At 34.9% G+C, this 16362-nt stretch overlaps 1 protein-coding gene across 4 annotated transcripts in view; it reads right to left on the bottom strand.

Annotated features, from left to right (window-relative positions):
* The window catches only part of RPS6KA5 (ribosomal protein S6 kinase A5), a 71560-nt gene that overhangs the window by 39240 nt on the left and 15958 nt on the right, over positions 1–16362 (bottom strand). For 2 of the 4 annotated variants that reach the window (XM_059850148.1, XM_059850147.1), the window contains exon 1: positions 5543–5648. Coding sequence is in view for 2 of the 4 variants with exons in the window: in XM_059850144.1 (XP_059706127.1) it covers positions 5543–5650; positions 6461–6576; positions 10093–10311 (443 nt within the window). In the remaining 2 variants the exon portion in view is untranslated. Of the gene's footprint in view, positions 1–5542; positions 5651–6460; positions 6577–10092; positions 10312–16362 lie in introns of those variants that run through there. The other 2 variants (XM_059850144.1, XM_059850146.1) reach the window with 2 other exon arrangements.

A 16362-nucleotide genomic window follows, 5' to 3' on the forward strand; every position in this document is an offset into this window, starting at 1 on the left:
AAAAGCACTGTCTTTTTGAGAAGAGAGAAGCAGTGGTATCAAGAAAGAGCAGCATACAAAGCAAAACTTGAAAAACTCATATTTCTTCAAAAATAAGCAAAATTATAAGATATGAAAGAGGACTGATTCTGGGAAGAATTCTGCTAGCTGTTACTACAAGCCTTCAACAGTTGATTTTTTCTTTTAATGAAGAAAACCATATAGAACAAGTAATTTAAATATTTATAGTTTCAGAGGGATCCAGATGTAAAAGGTAAAGAAGTAGGAATGGACAATTTTGCTCAAATGAAATCCATCTGGTTGTAAATTCATTTATATTTGACTGTGACTCTCTGGTCACTCAAGTTTTTCAAATTTTTTCACCTGGCTGACCAAGTTGCATGGAAGTAAGGTATTCACAGTTTTATTCAAAAGAAAATAAAAATCTATGAGAAGAATGGATTCATGACAATGGGAGCATTTACCCTCAGAAATTTACTTGCTTTCCCTTTGAAAACAGAATCGGAATTTTTCTGAGTTGGCTAGCAACCTAATATCCAATAGAAGACTGGATAATAGACTACTTAACACAGATTGGTGTTTCTCCTCAAAACAGCATTTTTTTAAAATGGTATATTACAATAGGAAAACAGTATCCTTAAAGCAGTCATTGTAAGAAATCATGATCCATCTTGCAAAAATTCTTAACAGTACTTGAATACTCCTGACATCAAAATCTGGAGAGAAAATATTTTATGCTCTGCATTACTGGTCCATGCTGGAAAAGCGCAATCTTCCTTGTGATAAGCATTGGAAAGGAAAAATCTCTTGAGCAAAGGCTCAAACAGTCAACAGATCACTAATGACCTGGTTTTGCAATTAAATTAGTCCAGCTCAGTGATGTGCCTTTAGAGTGTTTGGTATGTTATCAATATTCTATTTCAGGACAGTTAATGCTGAGCCAAATGAAGTACACCAAACAAAGCAAAAAGTTTTTGCCATTGTTAAATTTCTTTTTCCAAAACTAATTATCCAGACAGATCTATAACCAATGTTAACATCTGTGGACTAATTTCACTATTCAGTTTATTCTGACTTTTTTCTCTTTGAAGAGATGTAAATCTATTTCTTATAATTGTTTCTTATGTCAACATCACTGAACAATCCTTTAGCTAAAACATGAGCATATGTAGCAAGTCATCTGAAGTACAGATAATTTTATTCATTTTTGCAAGAGAATGCCCAGTATTGGAGGATGCACTGTCTAGTTGCAATGATAAGACATTATCACTTTAATTGGGCAATTATAAAGGGTCTTTTAAAGTTAAATGCATAGCTAATCTAGGTCACTCACGTTACATGAAATTCCTAAAGCACTGAATGAGTCAAGCTGTAGTCATTTCCTTCTGTTCTGGACTACCTTTAAACTGCACTAAGAATGTGTACAAATGTCTTCCTAGTTCATCTCCAAAACTCTTAGTGGACTAGCCTCCATTTATTCACTTTTCCTCCAATGGAATGTGCTTTAAAATCTTTCAAAAATACATACTACTTTTCTTTCCAGAACAGAATGTTCATTCTATCATCAAATAAATGAAAACAAATAATTCAACAGTGAAAAGCATTTGAGTTATAACTAAATTTGCAACTCTCATCAAGAGATTTTCAGATGAAGAAACAACAATGTATAGGAACTATTCATTCTACACATCAGATAGAAGTACATAGACATCCACCCAACTGTCTTAGGCTTCAATTCAATCATCCCTCATACTGAATACCCATTTTTATATCATTTATTACTAAGTCATTTGTATGCTCACAGACACACTGTTTGAAGACTGACAACATTCAGTATTTACTGTCTAATTTTTTAAACTTCATTAAGCAAACACAAAAGCTTCAGAAAAAAACTTAAGCTAATGCAGAAGACATGTACCAATGCAGAATTCAGCACTTTGCTACACTCTGAAAAGAAAGAGTACTTTACTGGATTTAATTAAGAAGAAAAACAATTATTATGCACAATCAAATAGATAACTTTTACAGTAATTCAATGCATGTGTTCATATTATTTTGCTTAAGACAAAGATCTCCATGTACACTAAAATAAGATTTTTTGTGTAGTTATAGAACTAAAGGAAATGTGAGGGGAAAGAAGTATTTTAAAAAATGAAGTAGCACTTCAGCTATACACATCAAGACCTGATGACTAGGTTAAACTGACAATGACCAAATCAAAACAAGTCCAGCATAGAAGCAGAGGTATTAATGCGATAAAAAGATATAAGCTACAAGTCCACAAGATAAAGATAACACACAAGAAATACGATGGAAAAAGACCCCAAAACAACAACTTAGGAGTTCCAGGGATTTTCAAGATAAATGTATTACAAGACTTGAGAAGAAAAAAAACAAAACAAACAAACAAAAAAAACCCCACTGAAGTGATTTAACTTGCACAATGAAGAAAATAATGCTGTAGAAGTTTCAATTTCTACCAATTCTCCATGTCCCCAATAATAACTTATATTAGTGTAACACGCAAATGTACTTTGAAACCCAGTTAGACAAACACTAGACTGAGATGCATGAAAACATCCGGACAAAAATTTTTACTCCAATTTTGTTTACAATTCAATTGAGATTTAAAAATCATATACACTAGCCTTAAATTCATCACGGGGTTAAGGATACAAATGCCATGAAAAGCAATACTGGATCTCTTTCAATCTCTTAATCTCTTACCTAAACCCATTATTTGGTTAGGCTAGTAAAACTGTAGGTCTTCATGAGCTTTTAAATAAAGTTTGCATCAAAAGTAATTTCATACTTAAATACCTTGTGATACTGACCTACCCTATGTGAAAATTCCTTTTTATTGAACTACTTTATTCCAGTCAGGTTATTTCTTCTTTTTGCATGTAGGTAAAAGCATATTGCTTCATTTTAAAGAAAAACAAAGGCAACACCACTGTTGATTCAGTTGTAAAAGATAAATTTCAGGTTTCAGCAAAGCAATACCATAAAATACTTTAAAGCTCTTAAAGTTGCATTGCTTTAACTTGGATGTTTAATTCTCACATTATTTTCACATAACTAAAAACAGAGAGAACACTTGGCAATGCACTCTTCACATATGCTTCCGTAGCAGCATGACAGAAATCAATAGGTTTCTGTTTTCCTACAAGTCACAGGCATTTGCTTCCTTTCACTCAGTGATTAAGGAAAAGTAGCTTCCCACCTTTCCACTGTAGAACAGTCAATCTGATGTAATTATTGTAGTTTTGTTTGATTCATTAGGTGCCCAGGTATGTGGAAATCTTTAACAGTCATCAGATTATAGCAGAGATAATGAAAACATTGAATCATGATGTTTTCTAGCAAGCATCACTGCCTACAAAACTATCCAAACTTCATAAATACATGGTGAAGTATTTCTCTCTAATAAGAACTCTAAATATAGTACATATCTCTACTATGGTAATTTTTATCCCTTTTTAATAACCTAAATAAAACTTTTTTTAGATAATCAGTTCAAAGAGAGGATTACTAGAACAAATTCCACTTGCTTAAGTATGCATTTCTAATGGAAAAATTCTTACAAGAAGCAGGTGGACTAGGAAAGACACGTGAAGAAAGGGAGACAAATGAAAGTACACTGCTCTGACTAAATTGCAAATGCTACACCTTTATCTGACTTACACAGTTGTGTAATTTTATTTAGAAGTGTTACCCTAGTGAGCATGAAAACACTATACAGGCAAATTCTACCTGCTGTAAGTACATTGGTTCAGAAGTGTAAGTTAAGTATCTATTGTAATGAATTTTAAGTGCTCAAGTAGTAGCTCAATTATCTACAAAAATACAATACAAAATGTCAATTTCTATGTGTAAATAGGTCATTTTAATAATGTTTAAATTCAGTAGCTAAATTACAATAGCACACATGAAAACTTAAGTCAAATGAAGACAATTTCTTAGATTTTGAAAGCAAGCAACACAATTACAACTACTTTTCTTGTTAAAAGGAACATGAGAACTGTTGAGATTTTTTACAGGGAAGACAAATATAAAATGTGAAAGAGAATAAAGGAAAAAAAATATAGTTAAATGAACACATTTATAAGGTATATACTGAAAACAGAAGGGATTAGAGTCAGAAGAACCAACAACAAATTTCCAAGGAGCAAGATGGCTTTATTTAATGACTGGAGAAAGAAGAATCCAATTCAGAGTGTGGATAAAGCAAACAGATATCGCTGATGCCTATCCAAGTCTTCCCCTTTCCTTGCACTGCTTGTAAATGATGTGCCTAAGGTGAGCACAGATGAGATGTGCTTCTTAAAAAATCCTGGCTTGAGACTTTAAGGTTCTGATTCATTATAACATTCTTAACACAGTGAAGATTAAGGCTTCATTCAGCTTTGGATCAGAGGCTAGGGTACTGCTCCTTTTCTCACCCCTCAGTGCAGTAATACCAGTACTTGACTCTGTCTCCTGTGCCTAGCACAGCTCTTCTCACACCTCTAACAGGTCCCTAGCCACACCTTTCACTACCATTCTTTCCTGATGAAAACTGCATCTCTCTGCACTTACTCTCTGGCACTGGTGTGGCAATCTGCTGCTAATCCCTTCTCATACAGTTCAACTTCCTCTTGGTTTCGTGCTGTAACTTAGAAGGAATATACTGACATTATCTCTACTACTTCCCTGCTTCAGAAAGCAAAATTTAATATCTTTTAAAATGGTCCCTCCTAAATCCTACCACATTCCATTTGAAATGCAAATATTCTAGAGGAAACTACCAGCTATCTATTTTTAGGAAATCCTTCTGCTGCTTCTAACAAAGACTTTTAGATCTGGAGTCCCGGATTTCAATACCTGCGAAACCTAATGTGAAAGCCAAAAAATATCCATTTTAAAATTTCTCAGAAGTAAAATCCTGCACACTTTTGACTCTCTGAAATCTAAAAAGCCTATTTGGAGACAGAACTGTACCTTACAAATATTGAACAGCTAACATCAATAGTCAGAGATCACTGTTAGGTACTATGTACTTACTTAGTAAGAAATAAGCTTTTATCCTAAAAGCTTGCAATTAAGCTTATTAAAAGTGACACAAAGAGATGAGAAAAAGACAAGATAATAATACATTAATTATTATTAGCATAAGGAAGAGTCATAGCATACCATTTGCCTAGTCATTCCAATGAATTAGCACAGTCAAGCTTTTTTTAAAAAAAAAGCATCTGAAAATGAAAACCTAAGTGACTTCTCAGACTTTTGCAGGTCTTTCTCTTTTCATGTCAAGGGCAGCAGAAGAAAGTATGAAAGCTTTTCAAGGAAAACTAGAACAAAGATGTATGACAACACTGGCAGGCCTAAAACCAGTAACTTGAAAGCTCAAAACCTAGTAATAGACAGACAACTAGATTTTGTTCTATGATGTAGGAGTCTGGAATGCAGGACTTCCATCCTTTTTTAATGTGCTTAGTATTTCAACGAGACTTTGTCATCTTGCTCAATTCTGTCCACACTTACTGTAGAGCCAAATACTCACCTCATCAGTAAGAAACTCCTTACTTAGACCAAAGTCTGTCAGCACCACATGGCCATCAGAATCAAGGAGAATATTCTCAAGTTTTATATCCCGATATATAATCCCCAACTGCAAACAGAATATAAGAAAAAGTATTTCCGAATAGTGTAACCACATCAAGAAGATGTTGCTGAATATTTTTAAATATAAAGACACCAAAATTAACATTATTAAGGTAATCTGACACATGAAAGTTGCACCTCAAAAAAGACAATTTTTAGAAGCCTTTGAAGAAATAATTAAAATTACATTTAAAATCTTAAAAATTACACTGTGCATTAATGTCTTAAAATTTCAAGGACATACTGTATATCCCTTGAATCTAAAAGTAACCAAATACTTGCTGTTGAGTGCAAAACTCAGCTCTCCTTTCATTAAGAATGAAAATGGATGCTTCTGTTATACAGTCTAGACATAGACCATACATACATGCATGCTTTGTAATAGTCTACAAATCTGCTTATTACTTCTAAGAACTGCAACACTTTTCATGTCTACAGCTGCACAAGAACCCTATTACTCAGTTATGTAGAAACAAGGAAAACTGAACATTTCAGCCCAAAACTTGTTCATGTTCACTACAAATTAGTTTTGGTGACATACACCGGTTCACAAGGATTACTAGAAATTAACAAATCATTTGTCAGTAACACTACTCTTCACCCTGCAGGCAAAAAATCGTGGCCTTAATCTGGTGCACAAGGAGGGACACTTCAATGGGGGTTATTTCTAATTATTCAACTAATGTCACATTGCTAGACAAAGTTACTTTCATTTTAAAACTATCTAAAACAATAGCTCTCCTTATCAACTTTATATGATACAAAAAGAACACAGCTGTAAGTCCTCGAAATCAGCCCCAGAGTAAAGTTATTTTACCTTGTGGAGATGTTCAAGTGCCAAAACGATTTCTCCGATGTAAATTTGCACCTCATTTTCTGAGAATCTCTCTCTGTGTGAAAGATGAGTAAACAATTCTCCTCCATTTATATAGTCTAAAAAATAGAACACAGAACCTTATAATTTCACTTTGACAAATTTATTTTCATATTGGAATATTATTAGGTACTGTGTAAGCTATTCAGTAACACATTTTACTATCAGATGCTCTTCCTGAATTGTAATTCACTAGTATTTCATCATGCCGTACAATATTCAATTTCTTTCTTAGAGAACTGAAGGAAGGACAAGACCCACTTCTGAGTAAGCACCAAAACCATAAAATAAGTCTCAACTATTCCTAAATTATAAACATGGGTCTTTTCACAAAATCCGACTTTTAGTTATTTAGGAATATGGAAAGAAAGAAGCACAAATCATATCTACAAACAGAACCCTTGTATACTCTTATGAAATATTCTGATGAGCAACAAGGCAGACCTGACACAAAGAAAAGCAATTCAGAAAACAGGTATTAGGGGGAATAATCAACTACGGACAATTACAAGATTTCCCCTTCACAAGGGAAACCTTGATGGCAAAACTTACTGCAGAGATTATTTCCACACACACTCCCTCATGGAAACCACACTTTCATTCTTTGCAGGCTATGACACATGGACTTTCCCACAGTAAGGGAGAGGGGAAAAAAATTATTACAACAGAGCTCCACTGTAACACAAACATATTTTACATGTAGAGCTGTTTACGATAGCTGTGTACATTACAGCCATTAATTTGCAACCTCACAGCCCCCATCATTGTATTTGAGGTCTACATACACAGAGCAGGGAACATGCCCCACAAAATCTTACTCAGTATTTTCTTGAATATTGTTTCTATAGATCTGTTGGTATAAAACACAAATCCAAAAAAGGCATCCAATCTCAAGTTAATAGTTTGAAGGAGAAAGCATATATACAAATTATACATATTCTGATCTCCCTCCACTTTTCAGTTCTCCAGTTCTCTCTTTGAAAAGGTGTATTAGTGGAATCAAACAACATGAGAAGGATTATTTATCTAGGCAAGCAAATGAAAAAGATTGAATGAAATATAAATAACCCATGTTCTACAATTGCTTCCTTCTTCTAAAAAAACTTCAGCACATAGAAAAAGGTAACAGAAAACAAGTTTTTAAAATATTTCTGGCCAGATCTGCTAACTTAGTAAAAGGGAAGCATTGAATTGCCATTAAATTATTCTAAGGACTGTGACAGATCCAAACCAAAGCTGCCACAAGGAGTGGCACAAGAAGCTAAATTCTATCCAGGTTGTAACATTAACCACAGCCCAGTGAAACAAACAGCCTTCAAATTCTTGGTGCAAGATCAAATGCATCACTGGAATAATAGAAAATAAAAAAAATCTGGTTATTTCAGATAAACTCCATCTGACAGTTCAGATTATTTAGCTATTTTTTAAAGGATTAGATGTTTAACCTTGTGTGACAAATTCTGTCTAGAACTGATGGTACCCACATGGATACAACACTTGGTTCATTCCATATAGTTTAAAGCCAACATAAAAATTGGAATCAACTCCCAACTCTGTTTTCTGGAAATCTGGCAGAAACGCAGCTGCATGTTTGTACTTGATTCAGACTAAATTCATATAGCTATGTAATCTGATAGCATGAAGAACTGTACTAAATATTGCACTAAGGCTCCAATTCTAAAACCTCTAAGAACTAAAATGGCAGGTAGCTCACACACTAAATTCAGCCAAGAACAAAAACAAGACAAATACTGGTTTCCCTCAAAATTCAGAAGCCTCTGAAACACTTTAATTCCTAAACAAAATTAAAGTGATTTACACAGACTTACATAATAAGACATGAAAAACTTTTAACAAACTGTTTGGGTCTCCTCCCCTCGGGGAGGGTGTGAAGCCCAGTTGATTTATAAAATAGCTTTACATCACATTAAGGAGGAGAAATTTTCCCTGTTACAGAAAGTCAGTAAAAGAAGTTTAACTAATTATTCTTACTTACTGCTGAAAATGAAGGAAAAAAGGACCTTTCTGGCCCAAAGAGATATGCTGAGAATGGATGAAAAAGAAAAAAAAAAATCAAAATAAAAGACTGTAATTATATCTTAGCTATGAACTTCTTGCTTCAAACATCACCCCAACACTGCGTCATGGTGGACACGTGCCCTGTCTGCACTGTCTGCTACACAGCGTTCTTCAGAACTACGGGGCTGGCTCCTTTTTAACTCTTATGAAAATATAATATCAAGCTTTTCATTTTCTTTCATACAAGAGGCCTTCATAGCCTTCTAATTATGCTTATCACCTAAGCTTCCCCCTTACTATGTATTTATTTTTAGTTAACTACATCTATCTCAGTTTTATGGGTTTTTTTTTGTTTGGGTTTCCCTTTTTTTTTTTTTTTTTTTTTTTTAATATTTATTATGGGATCTAAGGTTCATTTTAGTAAAAAATATCTGGACTTAAAGAATGGTTCCATAATATTTATAATTAATGCTCACATTTTCTCTCATTTAGTATTTCAATTTTTTCCAAATTGTTAGTCAATAACTTTAAATCCAATATAAATTTCAAAACCTTAATTTTAACAGTTACTATCAAGGAATCACAAAGCTATCAATATATTTCTATTTATTTGTGACAATCTTTTATTTATTTCTTTAATATCCTAGTCAGAGGAATTTGCAAAAAACTATATTACAATTTTCAACTCTCATTTTCAAAAGGAGTTTAGTGAACACTCCATTTCAGTTCTACATATTTATTATTTCACAGTAGTATATGAAACTAAGGTATGTGCATAGACCTAAGAATTGACAGCCAGAAGTCTATATTCATTAAATGTTAAAAAAATTTTGCTAATTTGATGTAATTCAGACTGTTAGTAAAGGTTGAAAAATTGAAGTTATGGATAAAAAGGAATGCAAAACTTGCACTTCAGTTAAAAGACAATTTACTTCCTCAAACATTTCACTAGAGAAGCATATTATGAAACCAAGCCTTAAATTAATCATTTATTTTACAATTCTTTTAAAATACTCTATGTAAGAAGGTTTTAAAAATTGCTGGCAATTTTCTTAAAAATATACCTCATACACCAAACACCAAAATTCGCAGCTAATCTGAAAGGCAGAAATATTTCAAAAATTAGAGTAGTACCAAACCTTATGAACAAGCTCCACTTTCAGCAAAGAAATGTGATTTTGGACTGTCTCTTAGCACCCAAAAATTGAAATATGCAGGTATCTCAATACTCAAAGATCAAATTATCTCATAACAAAACGTTTAACAAAAGCAAATGCTTCCAGTTATTGATGAATAGTCAAACATTTTTTTGCTGCATATAAGTCATATAAGATAACCACAATCCGCTCCAAGTCAAAGTAGCACACTCAAGCTCAAACAGGAAAACCACAAACACAGACACTGTTGAAGATGAACAGTATTTTACTTCCTATGCTTTCTCATGCAATCTCCAAACACACTGTACTTTAGACCACATTAAAAAACCCTTACAAAACATTGAGATAAAAGGGCTCTTTTTTTTTTTTCATAGAACTTGAATCCTGAAGAGTACTCACCTAAAATGAGATGAAGCTTTGTATCTGTCTGGAAGGCATAATGTAACGTGACCAAAAACGGTGATTGCCTAATGTGCTCCAAGACTTGGCGTTCTGTCCTTGTGTGCTCAGTTGTTTTGGCTTTTTGAACTATTGTTGCTTTCTTCAATACTTTCATGGCATACAGTTTTCCAGCATCATGGCCGCTTACTTTCCTCACTAGGAATACTTTTCCATAGGCTTAAAAATTGGGGAGATAAAAAACCCCAAAAACAAAGAAAAGAAAGAAAAAAAGAGACAAAAACCACAAGTTACCTACTTGTACTACAGATCTGGCTGATGCCATTATTACTTTCAATTACTCATTGTTATGGCAGACAGTAGTCACTCAGGCTACAAATCTACTAAAACACTTTTCCTCTTTCAGATTGACCTCTTCTGAGCAAAAATTCAAACAAATGAGCTTCCTAAGTGAACACTGCAAGAGTGGGAAAAGCAATTGAACTTCTTCAGTATTTAAAAACAATTTTAAAAGCTGATGATTTAGTCCTTTGTAATAACCTAAAACACCCATACCTGGAATTAAGCAAGTGTTCTGAGTAAGAGATGCTATTTTTTGTTTTTAAAATAGTCTGCTCATATTTGCACAACTCTTACACTTTCATTACTGGTTTTATAACACTGAAGTTACAAAAAGCTGTAGAAAAGCCAATTAATTCTTCCCATCAGTATTTCATACATAGAAGCTTTCTGAGGCTCTCATACTGGACTTAAAAGGACTCCTGGGAATTCCACATAAATATTTTTTTTCTCTTTACCAGGCAAGCTATACTGTAGAAACAGTATAGGTTAGAATTAATGTGCAGTTGCTGGGCCATGATCTCACTGCAATTACAGAGATATGGTGAGGCATCTTGCATAACTGGAATACTGTCATGGATGGCTACATACTTTTTAGGAAAGAGGCCAGAAAGGCAAGGTGGTGGAGCTCTCTTTATGTAAGATAGCAACCAAAATCGACCAAGCTTTGCTTAGGAGTGGATGAAGGAGAACCAAGAGCTTATGGATAAGAATTCAGGGATAGGCTAAAATGAGTGTTAGTGTTATGGGTGTTTACTACAGGCCAACTGATTATTAAGAGGAAGTAGATGAGGTCTTCCACAGACAGTAGGAAGTAGCTGTCACCATCACAGGCCCACAGCTGCTGGAAAGGCACCATAGCTTGGCACACAGGAGCCCAGGAGGTTCCTGCAGAGCACTGGTAACTCTGGCATAGGTGGTGGGGAAGCCCACGAGGGAAGATGTGTTGCTGGACCTCGTATTAAGAAACAAAAATGGACTGGTTGGGGATGCGATGGCTGGAGGCAGCCTTGACTACAGTGTCCATGAGATGGTGGAGTTCAGGATTCTGCATGGAAGAAGCATTGCATTAAGTAGGATTATAGCCTTGGACTTCAGGAAAAATAACTCTGGCACCAATCTTCAAGGGCTTACTTGGAGAAATCTCATAGGTTAGGTCTCTAGAAGGTAGAGCAGGTCCAAGAGAGATGGTGAATATTCAGGTAGCACTTCCCTCTGTGTTTGAGATCAGGACATCCCTGTGTATAAAACATAAAGCAAAGGGGGGGCCTGGAGACCTGAATGGATGGGCAAGGCACTTCTGGCAAAAATCAGACACAATAAGGAAGTTTACAAAGTGTGGAAAAAGGGTGAGGCCACTTAGGAAAAATATAGGAATATTGTCAGAGAATGGCAGCTATGTGTCAAGGAAAGCAAAGGTCCACTTGGAATTAAATCTGGCAAGGGATAACAAGGACAAGAGGGGCTTCTTCAAGGGTATCAGTAGCAAAAGGAAGATCTAAGTCAAATGTGGGCCCACTGCCCAATGAAGTAGGTGCCCTGGTGACAAAAGGTACCGAGAAAGTTACTGAGCACCTTTGCTTCTTACTCACTGCTAAGGCTGACCCCCAGGAATCCCAGGCCCTGGGGGCTTTTCCTTGATTGAAGATAGGGTTAGGCAAACCTGACACCCACAAATTCATGAGCCCTGGAGGGATTCACCCATGAGCACCGAGGGATTTAGCAGATGCTAGTGCTAGACTACTCTCCATCGTCTTTGAAAGGTCATGGAGAACAGGAAAGGTTCCTGAGGACTGAAGAAAAGCCAATACCACACCAGTCTCCACAAAAGGCAAGAAAGAAGATCCAGGAAACCATAGGCCAAGCAGCCTCACCTTCATCCCTGGAAAGGTGACGGAACACCTACGTATGCATGTGGAGGAAAAGAAGGTCATCAGGAATAGCAAACATGGATGCACCATGGGGAAATCATGCTTGAACAATCTGGCATCCCTCTATGAAGAATGAGATACAAAGATGATTAGAGAACTGGAGTATTTTTACGTGAAATAAGAAGAAGCCTATTTCTTCTCTTTAGCCTGGAGTAGACAGGGGAATCTCATCAATGTGTACAAATATCTTATGGAAAGACGTCAAGAGGATGGGGCCACATTCCTTTCAATAGTGCTCAGCAACAGGGTAAGAAGCAACCCACACAAACTGAAAACATGAAGTTCCATAAGAATATGAGGACAAACTTCTTTGAGGGTGACAGAACACTGGAATGGGCTACTGGGAAAGGCTGTGGAGTCTCCAACTCTGGAACCATTCAAAACCCACTTGCACACAATTCCGTGCAACATGTTCTGGGTTAACCTGCTTTAGCAGAGAGGCTGGACTAGGTGGCCTCCAGTGGTCCCTTCCAACCCCAACCATCCTGTGATTCTGTAGTAAACACAACAGGACATTATGTGAAAGAATGAGTGTTACTTTTGTAGATGGCAATAGTCATTGCTCAAATAATCAGAAGAAAGGAACTATGAAACAGTTGACTTATTTAGATCAAGGTACTTAACAAGTTCTCTTAAAAAAAGGGTCTTTAAAACCCTAAAAGGTTATGGGTGCAAAGGGGGGAATTGTCTCAAAAATTGAGAGCTATTAGAAGACAAAAAGCTAAAAGGTTAAAAACAAATATACAGCTTTTTCAGAGAAAGCAAGTCACCAAAGGAATTAATCCTGCCTGATTCAGTCATATATGAACAAGTGAGGAAAAAAAATTTGCTTGTTTTAGTAAACTATCCAATGCAACAGAAATTGAAGCTGACTGCTAAAAACTCTACATCAAAATGCCAAGTAGATGAAAAAATAAAATGGCAGAGAAAATTTCAAATAGTAAACACCTAATCCATGTGAAGTATCGTAATAGCACATAGTGTTAGAACTGAGGAGAGAAAAACAGCTGAAGTTACCAAAGACCACCCCAAACAGAATGTTAGAAACGTCAAGGAAAAGTACTGAAGAAGTGACACAAGTGTACCCACAACTTCAACACAAACCCAGAAATCCCTTATGCTGTGGTAGAAATCTTTGTGTGCTCCCATCATGAATGAAGCACACTGTTTTGGTACCTTCTCTCTTCTGTCCCCAACTACCCTGCTCCCATCAGAAAAAAAAAAGTATAAAACATTAGGAAAGTATAAAAGAACTTCTCTAAACATGAATGGTACTAAACATACTGCCATGTTTTATTTAGCCTGAGAAAGCAGACTACTTAAGAAGATTCTTACAGAGAATTAAAGAAGAAAAAAATTAGAAACTTTAAGAAGGCCGGTAAAGAAGAAAGTTTCATTATTTTTAGAAACAAAATAACTAAGGCAACAAATTAAATAATTAGCTATCAGCATTAAAAACTATGCAAAGCACACAAACAAATATGCAGTTAAGCTGTGGAACTACTGTTACATGATACTGTAGCTGTCAAAAATGCAGATGAATTTAAAAAGATTACATAAATCCCTGAGGGAGAGGAAAGCACTGCAAGTGTTGCCAAACTCTAAAGAGAATCTCTGGCTCAGGCAGACCCCAAAGTGTAGGCTGCTACCAGCTCAGTAAGGAAACCATCATTGTAAGCCTCTCCCTAAGCCATCATGAGACAGAAAAACTAACCAGCTCACTGTTTTGTCCAACCCTTGTAATTACCTTCACACTACCTTCTCAAAGAGAATGCTCAAATATCTCAAACCTGAAAATACACTGGACAAGTGTATACAGTCCTGATGTGAGACACTCAAATTTAGGTGGCCTTTAAAAAAACTATAGCATACAGAGCTCCCAGTAAGCATCATGTGTAACTCCAGATTTCTTTCTGGATTTTTTCCAGATGGGTAATTTAGGGTTTTTAACTACCAAATGACATGTGAGCTTTTTTCCAAGATCTGAGTTCTACTTCAGTGAGTATACAGAACTGATATTGCTCATATACTGAACAATTCTTTTTAAGGAGTTCTTTACCTGACTCATTGTACCCTAAGGAATCATGCTTCCCTTCTTTACAGAACTCATTATCTGCAAAAAAAGCTTTCATAAAATAAGGTTTCATAACATATCTCAAGCATGGCAAATAGGTTCAGAATAGGTGACATCTTTCTATTCTGTGAGATATGCAGGACAGTCTCTTTCAAGATTTTGCATTTTGTGTTGCATTCTCCAACTTTGCAGTTACGAGATCTGGAGCATACGTAAGCCAAACTGAATGGTCATCAGCTACTTGTCACCAGGGAACAGGAATTTTATCAGAAATGTTGGAGAATATTAAATTAAATTAAAATCAACAAAAGCCTCATGACTGTAACACTCAGCTACCAGTATCTTTAATCACATTTTACAAAAACATAATAACGCATCTTAGGTGAAAGAATGCAGTGCCTACTACAGCTTTTCATATAGTATCAGAGAAAATTATCTGGTTAGTGTAATAGCTGTAAGAATGTCTAGAAACCATAATTTTATTGCCATAAAAGACTGCAACATAGAACTTTGCCATGGTACAAATTGTTTCTTCAGCAATCTGAAAAAGACTGACAGAATGATGACGATTCTCAGCATTTTTTATGAGAATAAATCTTAAGTAGCACTATTTTAATCAAATGACTCATAATATATCCAACACCAGAATCTCTGATAGCACAAGAAATCTACTTAAAAGACAACACTGCAAAAGCTATTTATTTGAGTGGCAGCAAGGAAAGAGCGCATAAGCTAATTGCAATACTCTCACCTGAAAATTGTACCTCAGTAAAGCCTTTTTAATTTCTCAAAGAGCAACATTTTAATGTTAATTCTCATAAAAATCTCATGCACATCTCATCTACTACCCAGGCAGAAGTATTCAGCCAGCAAAATATGCCCCATAATGAAACACACATAATCACCAAATATCCACCCTCCAAATTCACTGAAAATACATTAAGTGATGGAAAAATTACATACACAGACACAAACTTTGTTAGACTGACCTGACAGCTTAAGAGAAATAAAATAAAAAATTAAAGAATGGTTATCAGCCTTTATGATGACTAAGAGAATTCACCAGCAATTTATACCAAATTTGCACTCAATTAGTGAGATAGAAAAATATAATATATACAAAAACTTCCCTTTTACTACTGCCCTTTCCATGAATACAAATTCATAGTAATATATCATGAGTGTATATATAAGCATACATATAAGTATACTTAAACATAATTATATCTATAAATATTTAATTTTATAATTTTATATTTAAATAAAAATATATTATATTTATATAGTATTCTATATTTATACATTTTATATTATATATTTATTTTTATTTATAAATATTCATAGTAATACATAACATTCTAAGTAACAATTCAGCAGGTTCATTAGAATAGTCTAAAATACACACTGCTGAAAGACAATGAGTTAAAACTATGAAGTGTTCTTTGCTTCTTTCCTCTTTCTGTACAAATGCAAGCACATTAAGGCATTGCATCACACCAGCTGATTCTTACAGAGAAAAAGGAGTACAATTCTTATTCTTTATAGCACACTGGATGGTTTCTGTAGACTCCTAAATTCATTAAAACTTTACACTTGCATCCATAATTTTAAAATTAATCTTTTCAAGTGCTGATATAAACTACATCTCTTTATTAAAGCACTTTTTTTACTGTCAGTGTAAGAATAATCACAAGACTACAAAGGAAAAGGCTCAGAGGTACAAAATATTTAAGGATTTGAATAAATTTCATTGCATTTTTGCACGATATATGCCTAATGACATCTTTGCTCTGCAATTTGGATTTAGATTTAGTCTTAGCCTTAGCCTAAGGAATTTGGAGGCAGAACTCTTACTGTGCTAGTATCAGTCCATATGAATTAAAAATTGGGATATGACAAAGTTAGAAAAGCATATAGCTCTAGCAG

This window comes from Haemorhous mexicanus, chromosome 6 (genome assembly GCF_027477595.1).
Source record: "Haemorhous mexicanus isolate bHaeMex1 chromosome 6, bHaeMex1.pri, whole genome shotgun sequence".
NCBI classification, from domain to species: Eukaryota; Metazoa; Chordata; class Aves; order Passeriformes; family Fringillidae; genus Haemorhous; species Haemorhous mexicanus.